Source organism: Leucoraja erinacea, chromosome 4 (assembly GCF_028641065.1).
Source record: "Leucoraja erinacea ecotype New England chromosome 4, Leri_hhj_1, whole genome shotgun sequence".
In the NCBI taxonomy this organism is placed as follows: domain Eukaryota; kingdom Metazoa; phylum Chordata; class Chondrichthyes; order Rajiformes; family Rajidae; genus Leucoraja; species Leucoraja erinaceus.
The window spans coordinates 294,040-316,528 of NC_073380.1; the positions used below are offsets into that span (position 1 = coordinate 294,040).

Here is a 22,489-nt window from a genome sequence, read left to right on the forward strand (position 1 = left end):
AGTTGAGGCCAGGTTACACAGAAAAGCTGGAGAAACTCAGCGGGTGCAGCAGCATCTATGGAGCGAAGGAAATAGGCAACGTTTCGGGCCGAAACCCTTCTTCAGACTCAGTTGGGTCAGTAGTTGAGGTCAGTTCGTTGGCTATATTTAAGAGGGAGTTAGATGTGGCCCTTGTGGCTAAGGGGATCAGGGGGTATGGAGAGAAGGCAGGTACGGGATACTGAGTTGGATGATCAGCCATGATCATATTGAATGGCGGTGCAGGCTCGAAGGGCCGAATGGCCTACTCCTGCACCTATTCCTATATTTCTATATGCAGCCAGTAAAGGTTAAGTTAACATTGTATCTAATGATACACCGGCACAGGATTACAAGTTGGTATGTGAATGTATAATTTCCACCTCAGGTTTACAGTCTACTCAGCAAATGCTGCCGGCAGCACGTTGCAGCCGAGACGGTGGAGCTACTAGCGTGGACGTGGTTTGGCACCAGCCTCCAGTCGCTGACTCACGCAAGCGAGTGCGGAAGCGGCCGTGGACAGCGGAGTAATGAGAGGAGTGTCGAGGAGGAGGCAGAATGTGCCTCCACCGCCGCCGCCAAGTCTAAAACCGAAACCCATAGAGCAGGTAATTGTATAACAGTGTTATAATTGTATACACAGTACAGGTAATTGTACTGGGCACAATCTCAGCAAGGCCAGGCCCGGAAGAAGCAATGTGCGCGTCTCTGGTACTGATCTCCCCGTTGAAATATCTCGCTGTGGTGGACATGCTCTGCTGTAGTGTAAGCAGCGTGCACCGGCGCTGAGGCAGCGAGCTAGCCGTTTTGCAAAAGTACAAGTATATTGGCGGGCACGGCATATTTCTATTGAAAACAATATTATTTCTATTGAACACAATGTCACTTATTTCTTCGGGACTCACCAGCTGGAGTTGCTAAGTAACATTCCGGTAGTGTATGGAAACTGCCAAGAAATTGCATTAGTTCTGCCTGAATTGCGCCTGGATTTTGATCGCGTGAGATGACAACCCCCTCCATCTTCAGCTCCCAACTGTTGAAAAGCCCAAGGAGTTCATAGCTGAGCAGTGGAAAAAAAACCCCCACATTTCACGGGCCCAACAGAAGTTGCATTCTGCAGAATAGAAATAGTATTTCTCAACATAGCTTTTACACAACTGAGGTTTGACGATACACAGCAAATGTATATTTATGCATTTATAACATTAAATTTATACAATGAAAACTTAAATTCTTAAAAGTGCCCGTCGGATTAAATGCAGGGAGGATGTTCCCCTGATGGAGGAGGCTTCGAGCAGGATCTAGTCTGGGACTGAGATGTGGAGAGGGCAGTGAGAATTTGGTGTTTTTGCTTCCGAAGGGCTGTGAAAGCTGGAGATATGGTTCATTCACAATAGTGATCAAGACATTAAGGGACATTAAGGGAACAGTGCTGGAATACGGCAGTGAAGTGGAAGATTAGTTGTGAATTTAATGAAAGGGAGGGTTTAAACGAGCCTGGCAGGGGATGAGAGCCAGAGCAATATTTTGGCTGATGGGGAAATAAAGCCTGATAAAGATGTTAATGTCAGATAGGAGATAGACTAAACTGTATTTATTTTAATGTAATACACCTCGACAAATATAGTGAGGCAGATGAACTAATTACGTGGATGATGCAATAAAGATATTACAGTCCTAACATAAACAATGTTGGGAGAGAGGTTTGACAGGCAGCTCGAAGTTCCAGGGTATTGATGCTAGATAGATATATATAGATAGATATGCCATTTATTGTCACTATACATGTACAATGAGATTAAAAGCAGCTCGTACTCAGTGCATACATATAATTTAGTACAAAAAACAAGAAACAGAAAACAAAAACAAAAGGGGGGGGGGGGGGATAGGTGCACAATTCTGCGGCGCTATATACATATCTATAAAGGCAAAATGGTGAAGGATGAATAGGTAGTATTCTTAGGCAGATGTTTAAAGATTATATTAAATATTTAAAATGTTTTTTAAAAAATGTTAAAAATTACAGTTACAATACACATTACAGTTCCAAATTTCAGTACGTGGATATAATAGATGGAAGTCCGGGTGTTGGGCTGTGAAGTCAGTGCATGTGTGAATTAAGAGTAGTTATGACTTTCGGAAAACAACTATTCCTAAGTCTATTTGTCCTAGATTTGATGCACAGGGTGAAATAGTTGCAGGTAAGAAATGAGGGTGAGTTGTATTTTTGATGAGGGAAGACATCACACCAGTACACACAGAGGATATTCTTGGTGGATTGTCTGTGAGGCTATATGGGTGGAACTTAGACATTGGAGGGGAATGATCACTTTGATGGGGTTGTATTATCGGCCCCCCAATAGTCAGTGGGTGTTAGAGGAGCAAATATGTAAAGCGATCACAGATGGGTGTAAGAATAATAGGGTCCTAATAATAGGCGATTTTACCTTCCCTCACGATGATTAGGAAAGGATAAAATTTCAGAAGTCTGTGTTATGAGAACCAGGAGCTTAAATATGAGCGATCTATATGAGGATCGCAACATGGGTGTATTAGAATAAGACAAGGGGTAACCTAAGCCATAGTAGGGGAATTTGGGACCAGTGACCTAATTCCCATCACGATGATTACAGCACGGAAAGTCTCGATTCTAGTCCGTGCCGAACACATAATCTCCCCTAGTCCCATATGCTGCGCTCAGACCATAAATTCCCTTCCCATCCAGGAATTTATTTTTTCTTAAACAACCTGCCTACCACCTTCACTGGAAGCGATTCCATACCACTCTCTGAGTAAAGAAGTTCCCCCTCAACCCCTAAACTTCAGTCCCTTAATTCTATGTCATGTCCCCTTGTTTGAATCTTCCCTACTCTCAGTGGGAAAAGCTTTTCCACGTCAACTCTGTCTATCCCACTCATCATTTTAATAACCTCTATCAAGTCCCCCCCTTAACCTTCTGGGCTCCAAAGAATAAAGCCCTAACTTATTCAACCTTTCTCTGTAACTTTGTTGCTGAAACCCAGGCAACATTCTAGTAAATCTCCTCTGTACACTCTCTATTTTGTTGTAATAGTTTAAAATAGTTATGGAAAAAGGCAGGATTAGTCCACACGTTGATAGGCCATTCCTCAACCTCCTTTACTCCAGGAAAAACAGTCCGTCTATCCAGTCTCTCTAGTTTAATTACCTCCTTCCTACAGCCCGGTGACCAGAACTCCACACAATACTAACCATCAAATGTCCATTTACACACATCTCATTTAATTTCCTCCATTATCTATTCCCAGATTTTACTGGGGGCAGATACAAAATGCTGGAGTAACTCAGCGGGACAGGCAGCATCTCTACTTGGGACAATCTACTGTGGCCAGTTAATTTACCAACTCGCATATCTTTGCGGGTTGGTAAACCGACATGTCCTTGATATGTGGGAAGAAACTGAAGCACCCTGGGGAAATACACAGGGTGATTGAGCAAACTGTACAGACAGCAGTGGAAGTCAGACAAAACATGCTGGAGTAACTTGGCAGGTCAGGCAGCATCTCTGGAGAAAATGCATAGGTGACTTATCGGCTCGGGACTCTTCAGACTTCTAACGTCAGTGGAAGTCAGGATTGAATCTGAGTCACTGGAGTTGAAAGGCAGCAACTCCACTATGCTGTCCAATTAAGGATACTGAATTTTGAATGCAAAATTGATCTTTGAAATACGGTCTTTGACTTGGGTGGTAGAATAGTAAGATTAAACGAGAACTTACCAGTTTGAAATTTGATCTGTATTTTATGAGGAGTTACGATGAGGGATTACATGAAGAACCCGCCCAGCATGCATGCGCGACATACTTCAAAGCAGCGGTGTGGAATCACAGGTAACACAATAATTGAAATAAACATAGTAAAGAAAAGGATAACTAAGATACCAGTTGATCTCTATAATTGAGGGTGGGAGCGGAGGGCACGTAATCCCTCATCGTAACTCCTCATAAAATACAGATCAAACTACAAACTGGTAAGTTCTCGTTTAATCTTACTATTTTACTTTGGAGTCACGTGAGTGACTACGTGAAGATTTTAAAGCTCTGTGATCTAAAACCGTGTAACAGTTCATACTTCACTCGCTGCCGATGTCATTCAAGGGAGGAAGTATGTTATCGTAATCAACCATGAATCTGTTTGTAAAACAATAATGGTATTTATTAAACAATAACAAAAAGAAAATAATGCTCCCCCGGGCTTAAATTATATATTTGCAGATTCTAAAACTCTTTCTGCAAATAAAACAGGTTCTGGTAACGGCTTATTGTAGAATGTTTGGAATGTTTTCTCCATGGACCACCCCGCTGTAGTCAGGATGTGATCCAATGGCACGTCCATCCTTTTAGCCGCCGATGTGGATGCTGCCCTGGTGGAGTGAGATGAATATATGTCAGTATCTACTCCAGCAGCTCCCAGTACCTGCTTGAGCCATCTGGAGATGGTTTGGCTCGACACCCGACCATGAGGTTTCTTGTGGCTGACCCATGGGGCTTTCTCTCTCCCTCGGGAATCTCTTGTTGTGTTGATGTATACGAGTAAATGAGTCATGACACATAATTGTGGGTCAGGTGGGTACGCCCGGAAATCCATAACTAGGCCTGAGGTTCCTGGCCTGCTCTGCTTTACCAGCTCCAGAATAGTGAATGTGATACAGTCTGTTGTTATAACCATGTTGGCCAGTCGCAGTAAGTGGAGGGACTGGACCCTTTGTGCTGAGACTAGTGCCATCAGCATGACCGTTTTCAGGGTTAGCTGTTCCAGGGTGAGAGACCTGGCTGGTGACCATCCCCTTAGGTATGTCAGGACAACACTGACATCCCAGATTTGGGTGTACCTAGGTCTAGTTGGAGTTGGAGTTGAATATCCCTATCATAAGTTTGATCACCAGCGGGTGAGACCCTATGGCCTGTGTCCTGGTGCCTGATTTAAGTCGGCTGACAGAGCACTTCTTGCGCTATTGATGGCGCTGTAGCTCAGTCCTTCATTATGGTGAAGGCCGGCCAGGAACTCCAGTACATTAGTTACGGTTGTAGATGAGTATGTTGTCCCAGTTTTCGAGCAGTATCTTTCCCACTTCCTTATGCTCGATAGGTATTGTTTCCTGGTGGACATATGGTGGGACGCTGTCATCGTGTTGATGGTCCTGTCAGATAATCCCAGGCCCAGCAGTGGTCTTTTCAGAATCTGCAACCCAGTAGGTTAATTCTGTCATGGCATGGATGACTTATGCCTGATACCGGGTGAGTCAATAGGTCTGGGCTACTGGGAATGGTCATTGGAGTTTCGATGACCATGTCGAGGACCACTGGGAACCATGGCTGTGTAGGCCAGTCGGGTACTATCAAAATACCTGAAGCAGAGTCTATCTGTATTTTGCGTAGTACCCGACTGATGAGGCAGAAGGGGGGAAAGGCATAAAATAAATAGTTTCCCCAGTCCAGCGCGAATGCATCTATCGCTGCTGCCTCAGGGTCTGGTTCCCAAGTGACATACATTGGTACCTGGTGATTTAGTCTGGATGCAAAGAGATCGATATCTGGTGTGCCATATTGCTTTGTAATTTTAGCAAATGCTTTAGGATTTAACATTCATTCGGTGTTATCATTGAATTTGCGTGAGCTGGTGTCTGCCACAGTATTTAGCTTACCTGGTAGGTAAGTTGCTGATAGCCAAATATGTCTATCGACACACCATTGCCAGATTATGTTGACCAAATTGTCACATGATATCGATTTTATTCCGCCCATATGGTTAATATAGGCCACCACCATGGTATCAATCTGTAAACGAACATGCAGGTGGTGCATATTCATAGAATATGCTTTTAAAACCATAAAACGCACCCAACATTTCCAAATAATTTATGCCCAGTGTCTAGTAAAGATGATTCTAGGTTAGTCCATCTACCACCTGTGCTGGATATGGTATTAGTTGCTCCCCAGCCTTGAGCACTGGCATCTGTTTGTATAGTTAACGTTGGGTTATTGATGATAGGGCTGGAACTATGCCAATTGTTCTCTATCCACCATTGTAACTCTGATATTGCTTAAATGGGTAATTTCATGGTTCGGTCAAAGTGACCTGCATGTCGTTTTAACACCTGCACTTTTGCTCTTTGTAAGTTTTGATAGTGCAGAGGTCCAAATTGTGTAGCTGGAAATGCTGCTACTATTTTGCCAATTACTCTTGCCACTTGTCGGATGGTTGGTCGTTCGCTAACCATTAAATTGTTACACGTCTGTGCCAATTCTGCTGCTTTATCTTTTGGCAACGTTACAGACATGTGGACTGAGTTAATTGTGAATCCCAGATAGTCCATAGTTGTGGATGGCGTCAACTTAGATTTATCTGGATGTAAGACAAATCCCAAGGTTTCAAACAATTGTTTGGTAGCTAATACAGCTGATTTAGCCAATTCCATGGTTTTCATCAAGATATGCCATGACAATATGTCTCTGTTTTCTTAATATTGCCAAGGCTGGTTTTAATATCTTGGTAAATAGTCTTGGGGCTGATGTTAACCCATTAGGCAACACTTTAAACTGCCGTTGTTGCCCCAACCAGGTAAATTTCAGGTATCTGCGATGATCCTTTTGAATGGGTACTGAATAGTAGGCATCTTTTAAATCGATGCTTGCCATAAAGTATCCTTTGGAAATCAGTTGTTTGGCAGTTACAAATGTTTCCATTTTGAAATGTATATACTTAACAAAGGTATTTAGTGAGGTTAAGTCAATGATGATGCGACATCCACCATCTTTTTTGTTTTTGGTAAATATATTTGAGACAAATTCCAAAGGTCCATGTTTGGATTTCTCAAACATCCCTTTGTAAGTAACCTCACCAGTTCTGCTTGATCCTCTAGTGTTTCTTTGACTGAGAGGGTAAAGACCCTTTGGGGTGCATGCTGAACTGGTGGCATATTTTCTTGAATGAATTCTTTTTCGTATCCACGAATACTGTTAAGTATATAACTATCATTTGTGATATACCTCCATGCCTCCATGAACAGGTGTAATCTCCCCCCCTGTTAGTACAGTTCTCCCACTTTTTATATGCTGGTAGGAACCAGACCCACCTACCTCCATAGTTATGGATGTGTTCCTTTCTTCTGTTTCTTCATCTGTCGTTGTACTGCTGAGTGGAGGTGGCGCATTTTCCGCTCTGGGCCCTGGCCTAAAAAAGGCTTTCAGTGATGGTATGCAGACCCCGAGCTTTCACCAGTCCCATGAGGTTGATGCCGACTGGTGGACGCGGTGGGGTACTGCTGTCTGTGTTGTGTGGGTCTGCTCGTTCCGGGGCCTGACCTCATGAGGCCGAATGCTTTGGACTCTACCTCTAGATCTTTTACTTGTTTGGACAAGTCCTTACCAAATAGCAGGATCTGTGGCTCTGAGGCTGGTGTTTTGCACAGTCCTGCAAATTTGGGATTGAGGGCAGGTCTTATTATCTCCTTGTAAAGGTTGTTGATTTCATATTGGGTATTACACAGCAGAGCCAGGGTGTCTTGCTGGTTGGTGGTCATGTCCACCCCATCCACGGAACGAGCATAGGATGTTATGGCTGACGTCAGCAGCTTGAGGATGCGCTGCAATTTTAGTTCCTGGTTTCAGATACTCTGCCCAACGTACCCCCAGATTTGGCTGTTAACGGCGGGTACGTTGAGCGAAATGCAGTTCTCCGGAGCCGAGTAGAGTTCTAGTGCCTCATTGACTACCTGTTCTTGTAGGGGTTTGAAGGACAGGTAGTCAATGCTGGCCGCCAGTTTTGGCTGCAACGGCCGCCTTCCTCGTGGTGTAGCCAAGTAGCGATTCACCACACCCAGCAGCTCTTTCTGGTCCTGTACCTCATGCGTACTCCCAACATATAACCATATAACAATTACAGCACGGAAACAGGCCATCTCGACCCTTCTAGTCCGTGCCGAAAACGTATTTGCCCCTGGTCCCATATACCTGCGTTCAGATCATAACCCTCCACCATAGATGCTGCTGCACCCGCTGAGTTTCTCCAGCTTTTTTGTGTAACCTTCGATTCTCCAGCATCTGCAGTTCCCTCTTAAACACTGTGTATATAACTATCCAATTTGTTTTTAAATGATAAAAACGAACCTGCCTCCACCACCTTCACTGGAAGCTCATTCCACACAGCCACCACTCCCTGTGTAAAGAAGTTCCTGCTCATGTTACCCCTAAACGTCTGTCCCTTAATTCTCAAGTCATGTCCCCTTGTTTGAACCTTCCCTACTCTCAGTGGGAAAAGCTTATCCACGTCAACTCTGTCAATCCCTCTCATCATTTTAAAGACCTCTATCAAGTCCCCCCTTAACCTTCTGCGCTCCAAAGAATAAAGCCGTAACTTGTTCAACCTTTCTCTGTAACTTAGTTGCTTGAAACCCAGGCAACAATCTAGTAAATCTCCTCTGTACTCTCTCTATTTTGTTGACATCCTTCCTATAATTAGGCGACCAAAATTGTACACCATACTCCAGAATTGGCCTCACCAATGTCTTGTATAATTTTAACATTACATCCCAGCTTCTATACTCAATGCTCTGATTTATAAAGGCCAGCACACCAAAAGCTTTCTTTACCACCCTATCTACATCTTCGGCCAGTGACCCCTGTTCCTGACCAGTCCAGTCCTGGTCGCCAACGCTGCCCTCGGCTGAGGGGGATGCGATGGCCAGTTCATTGTAAGGCACTGGTGCCGGAGTGCCTGAATTCCCTTGGCGAGACTGCTCCAGCTCCTGAAGCAAGTCTCGCTGGAGCATTTGCTCCATGAGCCTTTCCATGCGGCTCAGGCGGCTGCCTCTGCCGCTCTCAGGCGGCGAGTCTTCCTCGTTGGAGTTATCAGAGATTACCGGCTGGTCTGATTTTCTTTTTTGATTTACCTCCAGTTCGCTGCTGTTGGTCAGGCTGCGCTAGCGGTACTGGGCTCGGCTTGGTATCAATGATTGTGGACCGCAGCGTGTGCGGTCCAGGTGCCGCCACTCGCCCCCCACTGATGGAACGCTCCTGTTCTGTTGGAGTCGAACGGGGGGCGGTCTTTTTTCCCTGTTTCGCTTTGCTCATTTTCCAGCTTTTCCTGATCTGGAGTGCACAAAGCAGAACAAAGTTTTGTAAATTACGACCTCAGAGTAAGTACTTACCTGACGGTCCGCCTTTTTAAGCTTGTAGTGGGAGCGCCTGAACGCTCATGTCGCGCATGCGTGCTGGACGGGTTCTTCACGTAGTCACTCATGTAACTCCGAAGTAAAATGCCACCATTGAGCCTCTGATTAACTTTTGTAATCTTGCTGGCTTTAGCCCATTTGCTGGCCATAAGCAGGTTCACTTGAGATAACATGGATGGGCACCCAGCGAGCCAACGGGCATCCACACTTCATTAAAAATTGCGATCACTGTCGTACATAGCATTGTAAGGCACCGTGCGTTTTCAACGATGATGATGATGAATGAGATAGATTGTACACACACCTGAAAAAGAAATGAAACATTAACTAGTGTTGGGGTAATTTTCAATTACAGGCAGCAGTAAATAGGTGGTTTCAGATGAGTTGCTGATTGCTGATTTTTAACCCCCCAATAGTTATACAGCACGGAAACAGACACCTCGGACTAACTCATCCATGCTGACCATGGTGCAAATGAAACTAAGCTTGATTCATTTGCCTGGGTTTGGCACATATCCCTCTGATCTTTTCCTCTCCATGACCTGTCCAAGTGACTGTTAAATATTGTTATGGTACCTACCTTCGCTGATACCTCGTTCCATATACCCAGCACTCTGTGTGGAAAAAGTTGAAAATCTTTCCCCTCTCGCCTTAAACCTATGTCCTTTGGTTGTTGATTTGCTACTTTGGATAAAAGTCTCCATGCATTCACCCTATCTATTACTCTCATGATTTTGTACACCTCTACAAGATCACCCCTCAGCCTCCTGCGTTCTAAGTCCCAGCCTGCACAATCTTTCCCTATAACCTAGATCAGGGGTCGGCAACCTACGGCCCCCGGGCTGAATGCAGCCTGTAACCCGAAATCATTCAGCCCGCAGGCAGATTTTATCCCCCCTGTAATCATCCGGCCCGCCAAACACCCCGAGCAGTGGCCGGGCGCCCCAAGCAGCAGGGGCCGGCACGGCCGCGCTCTTTCTGATGACACGTTTAAGAAAGAACTGCAGATGCTGGAAAAATCGAAGGTAGACAAAAATGCAGGAGAAACTCAGTGGGTGAGACATGCAAGATTGCATGAGGCTGCCTCGCCGGCAGAGTTTCTCCAGCATTTTTGTCTACCATCTGTGGACACGTGATTTGATCCCTGCCATCCGGGGCGGGATGGGGGCCGGATCCATGTGTACACATGATAGATGTGGCTGGCCATCCGCTCACAGACATGCGTCCTGGCCCCTATGCAGAACAAGGTTGTCGACCCCTGGCCTAGATCCTCGAGTCCTGGGAACAGCCTCGTTAATAGCTTCTGCCTAAACTAAAACGTAACAGTATTCCAGTATAGTCCCTGGTGGACTCTTCGGAAGTGGCTACCACAAGGTACAAGGTATAAGAATGCCATTCAGCTCCTCAAGTTTATTCTGTCTTCACGAATATTCATGACTCGATTATCATCTATCTATCTATCTATCTATCTATCTATCTATCTATCTATCTATCTATCTATCTATCTATCTATCTATCTATAAAACTCTGGGGCCATCCGACCGACTGCCGACCGGCGCCCTTCCTGCCTTTCGATTCGTGCCCGATACTCGCAGATGTCCAATCGGAATGGCCGATGCTCGCAGATGTCCAATCGGAATGGATTCATTTGCATGTACGGCTGCCGGCTGCATTTCTTCCTTTGATTCATTGCCACGCCCAATCCAGACGCTCAATCTCCGAGATATTTTCCATTTCGGTAGAGATTTCGCTTTTCTTTCTAAGTATCCGCTCCTCATTACATTTCGTCGTGTTGAAGTACACGTTTTTAATCAAATCCTTCTCCCCCCCCCCACCCCCAAGTATTTCAAAAATAAACAGGCTTCTCCATTTACATGTCAGCTTCCAACACACTTCGAAACAAAGTTGCAAGACAGGAACACTGAACTTTTCACTGCTGCAGCAGGCAGGGCAGGTGCCATTGGATTTTTTTTTTAATCCACTGCTGAGGGAGGCAGGGCAGTGCTGGAATCTTACTTTTGGGAACGGCTTCCGTTCCATTGGAGGAGACGGGTGCATGGTGGAATATTGGTTTGGGGGATCACACCATTGGGGGAGCAGACCCAACGGGTCTGCACTTGGTCTAGTTACAACTAAAGATTAAAAGAACAAATCAAAGAGGAATGTGGAAAGTTGTAGCCAAGATAGCATGATCAGTAAGTTCTGTTAAATATTTTAAGAATGAATCTCGGCATGGAAATTTCATTTCCTATTCTGCTTTGTACAAGTGTTTCACAGACAAACACTGGAACACTTGGTGGAGAGGAGGTAAAGCACCGTGTTTTGTATTCTGTGGTATTTTATTTTATCATTGCTTGTAGTTTCGCCTGGTGGTTTATACAGTATCAAATGTTGTTGTTTGCTAACCCTTTTGTTTTACTTATCTGTTCCTCCTTTAGAAACCCAGCACACCACAAATTTGTTCCACAGAAACCAACACGGATTCATTTTCGCCGTGGAGAATCTGTTCTCGGCTCGTCTCAATTTTAAAGTATCTTATTCTAATCCTTGTGATTCCACCATTCCTAAATTATGCATCCCTCCAGCGTGAAGGACCACTACTTCAGCCTCAAGGTGAGATATTATGTATTCATCTACATAGAACCTCATCATATTTTAACAGAAACAAAGCTTTTTCACTGTATCTAGGTGCATGTGACAATAATAAATCAATACCATAATACAAAACAAATTGCACTGCAGTAATGAATTGTTGTCCCAGTTTACATGTTATAATCAATTGAATTTAGGCATGGTATATTGTGGCATAGGGTGGTAGCAATTTAATGCTCTGGAACACAGCATCATGCCAGAGTCGAGACTGGGCCCTTCAGCCAAAGAAACCCCATCTAAGCTAGTCCCATTTACCCTAATTTGGCCCATAGCCCTCTAAATCTTTTCTATCTAGGTACCCGTCCGTGTCTTTTCAAAGTTGTTACTGTACCTGCCTCAACTACCTCCTCCGATTGTTCATTCCATATACCCACCATCCTCTGAGTGAAACTAGCCTTTGTGTTGCTATTAAATCATTCCCCTCTCACCTTAATTCTATGTCCTCTTGTGCCTGATTCCCCTACTCTAAGCCTTAGCCTCCAGCACTCCAAGGAATGCTTCTAACTGGCCCAACCTCTCCCTGTAGATCAGGACCTCGAGTCCTGGCAGCATCTTCGTAAATCTTCTCTGCACTCTTTCCAGCTTTGTGACATCTTTCCTTCAGCAGGACGACCATAACCAAACATAATACAGGTGCACAACCTTTTATCCGAAAGCCTTGGGACCAGACACTTGTCGGATTTCGGACATTTTCGGATTTCCGAATGGAAGATTTTTAGCGTAGATTAGGTAGGTAGCGCGGGCGGCTTGAAAAGTCTGGAGCAGCTGCCTCCTCCCCGGAGACCGGGAGAATCATTGCATAAATGTTAGTCAGTTAGTTTGGAGGGATTTTATGTGGTGGTGGGGGTGGTGGGGTGGGTGAAGGGGGAAACTTTAATTCTTAGTCCCTACCTAGTCGGCGACTCCCAACATCGCGGAGCTGGGGGCTCTGTCCGGCCGCGGGCGGCGCCGGTTGGAGCTCCGACCCCGGCAACTCTACCCCTGGCTGCGAGGCGCTCCAAATCCAGCGCCGCCCGCGGTCGGACCCCCCCCCCCACCCCAGCTCCGCGAATGTTGGGAGAAGGCGGCCTCAGCGCCCTGGAGCTTACCGCACAGCAACCCGGTAAGGCATTGCCCGCTCCCCGCTGGTATCCCAGCGCTGCGACGCCGCCGACTCCCAATTAAAGAATTAAAGTTTACCCCTTCAACACCCCCTTCACATAAAAGCCCTCCAAACTAACTGACTAACATTTAAGCAATGATTTACAGATGTTTAAGTGTCTCCCCGGTCTCCAGGGAGGAGGCAGCCGCTACAGTAGTACAGACCTGGGTTGACCGTGGGTCGTTTCGGGTCAAGTTTGGAGCCAAACGCGAGCTTTGGTGTGCAGACGACATCCTGGAAAAAATGGCCGGTTTGCGGAGTTTTTCGGTTTCCGGAACTCCGGATAAAAGGTTGTGCACCTGTACTCCAAAGGTAGACACAAATTGCTGGAGTAACTCAGCGGGACAGGCAGCATCTCTGGAGGGAAGGAATGGGAGCATAGAATCCTCCAACACTTTCGCCACCCCGAACGGGATCCCACTACTGGCCACATCTTCCCATCTTCACCCCTTTCTGCTTTCCGCAGAGACCGTTCCCTCCGCAACTCCCTGGTCAACTCGTCCTTTCCCACCCAAACCACGCCCTCCCCAGGTACTTTCCCTTGAAACCACAGGAGATGCAACACCTGTCCCTTTATCTCCCCCCTCGACTCCATTCAAAGACCCTGACAGTCTTTTCAGGTGAGGCAGAGGTTCACTTGCACCTCCTCCAACCTCATCAACTATAGGTCTGATTAGGAACAGTCAACATGGATTTGTGCCTGGAAGGTCATGTTTGATTAATCTTCTTGAATTTTTTGAAGAGGTTACTAGGGAAATTGATGAGGGTAAAGCAGTGGATGTTGTCTATATGGACTTTAGTAAGGCCTTTGACAAGGTTCCTCATGGAAGGTTGGTTAAGAAGGTTCAATTGTTGGGTATTAATGCAGGAGTAGCAAGATGGATTCAACAGTGGCTGAATGGGAGATGCCAGAGAGTAATGGTGGATGGCTGTTTGTCAGATTGGAGGCCGGTGACTAGTGGGGTGCCTCGGGGATATGTGTTGGGTCCAATGTTGTTTGTCATGTACATCAATGATCTGGATGATGGTGTGGTAAATTGGATTAGGAAGTATGCAGATGATACTAAGATAGGTGGTGTTGTGGACAATGAAGTAGATTTCCAAAATCTACAGAGCGAGTTAGGCCATTTGGAAGAATGGGCTGAAAGATGGCAGATGGAGTTTAATGCTGTGAGGTGCGACATCTTGGCAGGACAAATCAAAATAGGACGTAAATGGTAGCGAATTGAGGAATGCAGTTGAACAGAGGGATCTAGGACTGTGCATAGTTCCCTGAAGGTGGAATCTCATGGAGATAGGGTGGTAAAGAAAGCTTTTGGTGTGCTAGCCTTTATAAATCAGAGCATTGAGTATAGAAGTTGGGATGTAATGTTAAAATTGTACAAGGCATTGGTGAGACCAATTCTGGAGTATGGTGTACAATTTTGGTCACCCAATTATAGGAAGGATGTCAACAAAATAGAGAGAGTACAGAGGAGATTTACTAGAATGATGCCTGGGTTTCAGCAACTAAGTTACAGAGTTGAATAAGTTAGGTCTTTGGAGCGCAGAAGGTTAAGGGGGGACTTGATAGAGGTATTTAAAATGATGAGAGGGATAGACAGAGTTGACGTGGATAAGCTTTTCCCATTCAGAGTAGGGAAGATTCAAACGAAGACATGACTTGAGAATTAAGGGACAGAAGTTTAGGGGTAACATGAGGGGGAACTTCTTTACTCAGAGAGTGGTAGCTGTGTGGAATGAGCTTCCAGTGGAAGTGGTGGAGGAAGGTTCGATTTTATCATTTAAAAATAAATTGGATAGGAAAATGGGTGGGAAAGGAATGAGGGGTTATGGTCTGAGTGCAGGCAGGTGGGACTTGGGGAAAATAAATGTTCGGCACGGACTTGTAGGGCCGAGATGGCCTGTTTCCGTGCTGTAATTGTTATATGGTTATTTGCAATTCTTTCCTACACATAATACTCCAAATGTGGCCTTACCAGGGACATGTAACTTGACGTCCCAACTTCAATACCCGATACTCTATTTGATGAAGGCCAATGTAACCAAAGCATTCTTCACCACCCTATCCATCGGTGATGCCACTTTCAGGGAACTGTGCAGCTTGCTCCCTCTGCTATACAACCCTACCATTCACTGTGAAGGTTCTGCCCTGATTTGACTTCCCACAATGCAACACCTCACACTTATCTGTATTGAACTCCATGAGCCATCCTTCAGTTCAAAATCATGCTGTAAAATTGATAACCATGTTCACTGTCTTTGATACCACCCAATTTAGTGTCATCTGCAAAGTTACTAATCATGGGGGGCAGTGTTAGCTGTGAGGAGGATGATAGGAGGCTGCAAGGTGACTTGGATATGCTGGGTGAGTGGGCAAATGCATGGCAGATGCAGTATAATGTGGATAAATGTGAGGTTATCCACTTTGGTGGCAAAAACAGGAAAGTAGGCTATTATCTGAATGGTGGCCGATTAGGAAAAGGGGAGATGCAACGAGACCTGGGTGTCATTGTACACCAGTCATTGAAAGTAGGCATGCAGGTGCAGCAGGCAGTGAAGAAAGTGAATGGTATGTTAGCATTCATAGCAAAAGGATTTGAGTATAGGAGCAGGGAGGTTCTACTGCAATTGTACAGGGTCTTGGTGAGACCACACCTGGAGTATTGCGTACAGTTTTGGTCTCCAAATCTGAGGAAAGACGTACAGTTCACCAGACTGATCCCTGGGATGTCGGGACTTTCATATGAAGGAAGACTGGATGGCCGGTCCTTGTAACAATGTCCTCTTGTTTGTTTCTCTCCCATGCATGAAACCATGTCAAAATCTCCCGTCAAGCCCTCTTAGGAACTTGTATGCGTGAATAACATCATCCCCTCATTCCAATAAACTACGAAATATAGGCCCAAACTGTCTATCCTCTCTTGAAAGGATAACCTCTCATCGCTGAAATTATACTGATAAATCTCCATGTGATGCATCAGAACTTAGAACAGTGCAGTACAACAGGATCTTGGGTCCACAGTATCATGCTGAACATGATGTCAGGTTAAACTAATCACTTTGGCTTGCATGTGACCCATATCCCTTCAAAGCAACTGTATCCTATCTTGGGTAAGGACACATAAAATGTGCTCAGTAAACAAGACCTTTGCTGTGCCAACTAAGATCGCCGTATAAACTTGTCCTATTTGCCTATATTTATTTGGCCCTTATCCGTCCAAATCTTCCCAATCTGTTTACCTGTCTAAATGTCTTTTAAATACTGCTATTGCCCCACCTCTATGACCTCCTCTGGTGGCTTATTCCATATTATATCCATACCACTCTGTCTGAAGAAATTGACTCTCAGGTCACTTCTAAATCCTTTGCTCTCACCATAAACCTATTCCCTCTGGACCTTGACTCTGCTACCCTGTAAAAACAACTGACCTTATTTATGCCTCTCACGATTTTATGTACTCTGTAAGGTCATTCCTCAGCCTCCTATGTTCCAGTGAAAAAGTTGCAGCCTATCCAGCTTTTCTTTATAACTCAGCCCTTGAATCCTGGTAACATCTTGGTGAATCTTTTTTGTACCCGTTCTAGCTTAATGACATCCTTCCTATAGCAGGGTGACTAGAAATGCAAAATTCCGAATGTGGTTTGACTAATATCTTGTACAACTAACATGATGTCCCAACTCTTGCGCTTAACACCATTACCGATGATAGGCTGCCAAACGCCGCCTTTACTGCCCTGTCCACCTGTGTCTCAATTTTCAGGGACTGTATGATCTGTGTGTGCCCCTTGGGTTGTTCCATTTACTGTGCAAGTCCTACTGTGGGTTAACTTGCCAAAATGCATCACATCACACTTTGGTCACAGTTAAATTCTATCAGCCATTCCTTGATCCTCGGTAACTTTTGTAAACTTAGATAGCCTTCCTCACTGTCCACTGTACGACCAATCTGCAAACTATTCAAGTGTTATTTAAAGTGTCATCCAAACCGTTAATACAGATATAAACAACAGTTAACCCAGATCTAATCTCAGTGGCGCATCACAAGCCTCCACCTGAATAACAGCTCTCCACTACCACCCACTGACTGCTAGCAACAAGCCAATTTTGAATCCAGTTGGCTAGCTCAATCTGGGGAAACTGCGGGGAACGCAGTCAGAATGTGGAAATGATGGAACACTCGGGTGTGGATTAAACCCAGATCACTAAACTGTGAGACAATGGCACCACTAACTGCGCAGTGTGCTATTGTTTCCTCCTATTTTTTTCCTTTTAATCCAATCTTTCCTTTCATCTCATTATTTCTCTTTCTGCACCTGATCTGACTTAGAATTCACCAATGATTTTTGGAAACAGAACAGGAATAAAATGACCTGACTGCAGCAGAATCCAGGTCGAAATGCTTGTGTGCTTGCAGGAAATGAAAATTAGTTGAAAAAAAGAGTAATTAATTCATGTCGAATCACATGCATTAAAATTTCATGAAGAATAATATTCTTCCAACACTTTTGCGATATAAAATTAAAAAAAATGCTGAGCAATATCATTGTCAAATTTTCAATATGATGTCATGTATCGACAGAAGGTCAGCTGATTGACGTTGGACTGGGTCAAAAACTATATTTGTCCTGCATTGGGAAAGGACAACCTGTTGGTAAGTAAAACTTTGAGCTATATTTAGCTATTGTATAATTATGTATTTATTTGTCCCACTGTAAGTTAAGATGCTATTCTATGTTTAATGTTGCTGTGAGAGGGGTTCAAGACTGGGAAACAATTAATGCTTATCTCATATTTATGGCTGCGTTTATTAGAAATTAAAATGAATCCCTGTGATTGACTGAAAGTAAAGTAAAGTAGCCTTTATTGTCATTCAAACCTTGCGGTCTGAACGAAATTGTGTTGCCTTGCAGTCCTACATACAGTAAAAAATGACAAAAACACACAATAAACACAAATTAACATCCACCACAGTGAGTTCACCAGGCACCTCCTCACTGTGATGGAAGGCAAAAGTCTTAAGTCTTTGTCTCTTCCCTTCTTATTCTCCCTCTGCACCGAGGCGATCCAGGCTTCGGATGCTGTGACCCCGCCGGGTGATGGCAAGTAATGTCAGTCCCGCGGCTGAATCCAAGCTCCGCGAACGGGCCGGTTCAACTGGGATGGTCGAAGCTGCCGAAGCTGCCACCCTCCAGTCCAGCGGACGCAGCTGTTGTCGCAGGAGCTGCGGAGAACATGTCACCAACCTGTGACCTGCGAGCTCCCGACGATGTCGTCCCCTGTGCCCGCGGCCGAGTCCACCGGGCCTGCGGCCGATCCTCCGAGGTCGGGTCGCCGCTGCCTCTGCCCGCTCCAGGGTCGGGTCGCCGCTGCCCGCTCCAGGGTCAGGTCGCCGTTGCCCGCTCCAGGGTCGGGTCGCCGTTGCCCGCTCCAGGGTCGGGTCGCCGCTGCCGCTGCCTCTGCCCGTTCCGAGGTCGAGTCGCCGCTGCCCCTGCCCCAGCTCCGAGGCCTCCCGCTCCGCTATCGGCGGAGACGGAGACGGGGATACGACAAGAAAAGTTGCATCCCCCCCGAGGAAGAGACCAAAACCATGTTTCTCCCCCCCCACCCACCCACACACACCCACACACACACACACACAACCTAATAAACCAAAAATTAACTAAAACAGGACAAAAGAACAACACAAAAAAGAAAAGAACAGACGGACTGCAGGCGAGCCGCAGCTGCTAAGGCAGCGCCGCCAAGGACCATATTCTAAGGGTTGTTGCTTGGGATCGAGTTAGGACCGGTGAGCAGTAAACAAGAGCGAACAAAGTGTTGTGTTGGAGTGCAATCTGTGTTGATGGCAGATGGAGATTGAGGCCTCCAATTGGGGATAATTAAGCCATTTAGGAGACTGATGGGTGGGGCTGGTTGGTGGGTTAGGTTGAGGCCTATAGAGACTGGGGTATATTGAAGGGTGCTGTCTGAACCTTGGGTATCTGGGAGGGAGGGGGGGGGGCACCAATTGGGACCCAGACCTTGCAGAATGATGGGAAATATATGATGAAGGTTTTTTTCAGCCTATTAGGTCTGTACTGGTCAAAATGCTACCCAATGTAATCCCTGCAATCAATGGTAGCACTGATATGTTTCTTTAAGAACATATTTGGGTTCTGTTCAAATGTAGTGAAGCCTTTTGACTCTACCACCATTTCATGCTGTGGATTCGGACTCCTGCCACTCCATGGGTAAGAGACAAAAAACACATCTCCCTTCAAATATTTTTATTCTATTTCACAGCTCTGACCCCATCTAAACGGAATTAGGTCAATTCTATCTACTGTCGCCTAGTGAGACCACACCTGGAGTATTGTGTGCAGTTTTGGTCACCTAATTTGAGGAAGCACATTCTTGCTATTGAGGGAGTGCAGCGTAGGTTTACAAGGTTAATTCCTGGGATGGTGGGACTGTTATATGCTGAGAGAATGGAGTGGCTGGGCTTGTATACTCTGGAGTTTAGAAGGATGAAAGGGTTTCTTATTGAAACATGTAAGATTATTAAGGGTTTGGTCACGCTAGAGGCAGGAAACATGTTCCCGATGTTGGGGGAGTCCAGAACCAGGGGCTACAGTTTAAGAATAAGGGGTAAGCCATTTAGAACGGAGAAGAGGAAACACTTTTTCACACAGAGTTGTGAGTTCTCTGGATACTTTCAACAGAGAGTTAGATAGGGCTCTTAAAGATAGTGGAGTCAGGGAATATGGGGAGAAGGCAGGAACATGGTACTGATTGTGGATAATCAGCCATGATCACATTGAATGGTGGTGCTGGCTCGAAGGGCCGAATGGCCTACTCCTACAACTATTGTCTATTGTCTACTGTTGGTACTTCACATTCTCTTTTGCAAACTTTTGACTCTTTTCAATCCAACCTTTTTTCCGAGCCAATCCTTTTTGATCTTGGCAATGTCTTTATAAATCGTTCCTCTCCATGTAATCATAGCATTGGTTTGGGATGGGTGGGGAAGGATTGGGGTACAGAATATAGAACATAGAAAATAGACTGAAAAAAGCTGGTGTAACAGCGGTTCAGGCAGCATCTCTGGAGAAAAGGAATAGGTGACGTTTCGAGCCAAGACCCATCTTCAGACTGACGAATCTGAGTCTGAAGAATGGTCTCGACCCTAAATGTCACCTATTTTTCTCCAAAGATGCTGCCTGACCCGCTGAGTTACTCCAACATTTTGTCTCTCTCTTTGTTTTAAACCAGCATCTGCAGTTCCTTCCTACACGTAGAAAGGTGCTGTGCAGGCCCTTCAGCCCGCTGTGTCTGTGCCAAACATGATGCTTAGATAACTAATCTTATTAGCCTGCACATGATCCATATCCCAACATTCCCTACATATCCATGCAACAATCCTGAAATCTCTTAACGCAGAATGAAGTAACATTTCAATTGCAATCAAATGTCTAAGCAGGGATTTTTTCCTGTTTTAGTTCATCTGGTCTACCAGTCATTGTTATATTGTACTGAACCTTAATTTCCTTAAAAAAAAAATGTCATATTCAGAAAGTCGTAATAGCTATAAAAGAAATGTTGATTTAACATTGAGAATGCCCTCTGATACTGGTGCAATGAGGTCTAAGGTATGTTAATTTGCAGCATCTGTTTTAATTTGGACCTATGTCTGGTACCACTAACTAACTGTGAAGATGGTAATCTTAGCCTTGGGGACTTGAAAGTGAATTCTTTGTTTGGAGATTTGCCAGTTTTGAAATAGCAAGGGCTTTTTGTTTGCCCTTGAAAATAATTAGATATTCAGCAGTCACCATATGGTGAGATTGATTTAGAGTATATTAAATCACAGAATTGTAATGGCATAGGAGAAAGCATTTAACCCTTCAAGCCACTGTGCCTGTGCAGAACAACTCTGTTGTTCCCATTACCCTGCTCTTTCCATATTTAGCCGTGCAAATTTATTTCCCTCCAGTGCCCATTCAATTTCCCTCTCCTTTTGTCTGCTCCAGTTGACTACAGTCATTTTAAACCACGCTTACGGGCAATGAGTTTCAGATCAAAATAACTCTCAACCTTATGCATGAAATGTTTTCCTCGCATTCTCAAATGTGTGTGTGTGTACCCATCTCTTAGTGTACCCATCTGTGTCTCACTTCTGGAAAATCTTCTAATATAAATAGCTCCTGCATTCAAGGCCATCATGTTCCTAACTTCACAATAGATCTCCTTTCGATATTTTTGTTTCTCTTTGCTACCACCTGCCCAGTATGTTTGTACACCCTCTATATGATCCTCGCGTACTTCCTAAGGTGTACTAACTAGGAATTGGACGCATGGCACCAGTTATGATCGAATCACTGTTTCAGAAAGCTGAACATAATCTCCTTGTTTTAGAAATGAATGGGCTCTATTTACGAATCCCAGGATCCTATATTCCATGTAACCATATAACAATTACAGCACGGAAACAGGCCATCTCGGCCCTACAAGTCCGTGCCGAACAACTTTTTTTCCCTTAGTCCCACCTGCCTGCACTCATACCATAACCCTCCATTCCCTTCTCATCCATATGCCTATCCAATTTATTTTAAATGATACCAACGAACCTGCCTCCACCACTTCCACTGGAAGCTCATTCCACACCGCTACCACTCTCTGAGTAAAGAAGTTCCCCCTCGTGTTACCCCTAAACTTCTGTCCCTTAATTCTGAAGTCATGTCCTCTTGTTTGAATCTTCCCTATTCCCAAAGGGAAAAGCTTGGCCACATCAACTCTGCTGTTCTGTCAACTTGTTTCTCTCAATCATTTATGGACATTTGTTCCTGCATATTTAGTTTATGTTGTTCCTTCTCTCAATAGAAATATATAACATTGCAAATCTTTGCATTTATTGTTTATTTATAACCTTTGTGCAGTCTATTACTACTCTCTCACCAAGGTTGTATTTTCTGAAAATGTTGAACTTATGTTCTGTACTCCCATATCAAATTTAATATCAAACACTGGTGATTCTAGTACTGATTCTTGGGGAGTACCGCTGCCTACTAAACCTAGGTCTGAAAAAATACTACCTACTACAACTCTCTGTCAATGTGTTTTGATTGTAACCCCTTCAATTTTGCTAACCAATCTTTATTAAATAACATGAACATTTGTTTGGATGATTTCAATGTGGGCTTCATCAATTTTCTTATTACTCATCAAAGAATAGTGGATAGGTAGAAAATTGTGACTTCAATGAGGGAAAGAGCATTACCGGATCTCATCTTCGGAAATGTACCTCGGCAAGTGGAGGGAGTATCTGTAGGAGAATGCTTTGGAGATAGTTACCATAACTCTCTTTAATTTAAAGTGGTTATGCAAAAAGATAGGGATGGGCCCGTAATTATGGCCTTAAATTGTGGTAAGGCCAATGTCATTAGCATAACGGAAAACTTTGTAATGGCAGATTGGAAGCATTTACC

General features: G+C 44.7%; 1 protein-coding gene across 2 annotated transcripts in view; it reads left to right on the forward strand.

Moving 5' to 3' along the window:
- The first annotated feature begins 482 nt into the window (after nt 1-482).
- si:dkey-122a22.2 (uncharacterized) overlaps nt 483-22,489 on the forward strand; it is a 106,711-nt gene continuing 84,704 nt past the window's right edge. For both annotated transcript variants that reach the window (XM_055633487.1, XM_055633488.1), the window contains exons 1-3: nt 483-626; nt 11,667-11,841; nt 17,605-17,676. In XM_055633487.1, the coding sequence (XP_055489462.1) occupies nt 549-626; nt 11,667-11,841; nt 17,605-17,676 (325 nt within the window). In that variant the 5' untranslated portion in view covers nt 483-548. The remainder of the gene's footprint in view (nt 627-11,666; nt 11,842-17,604; nt 17,677-22,489) is intronic.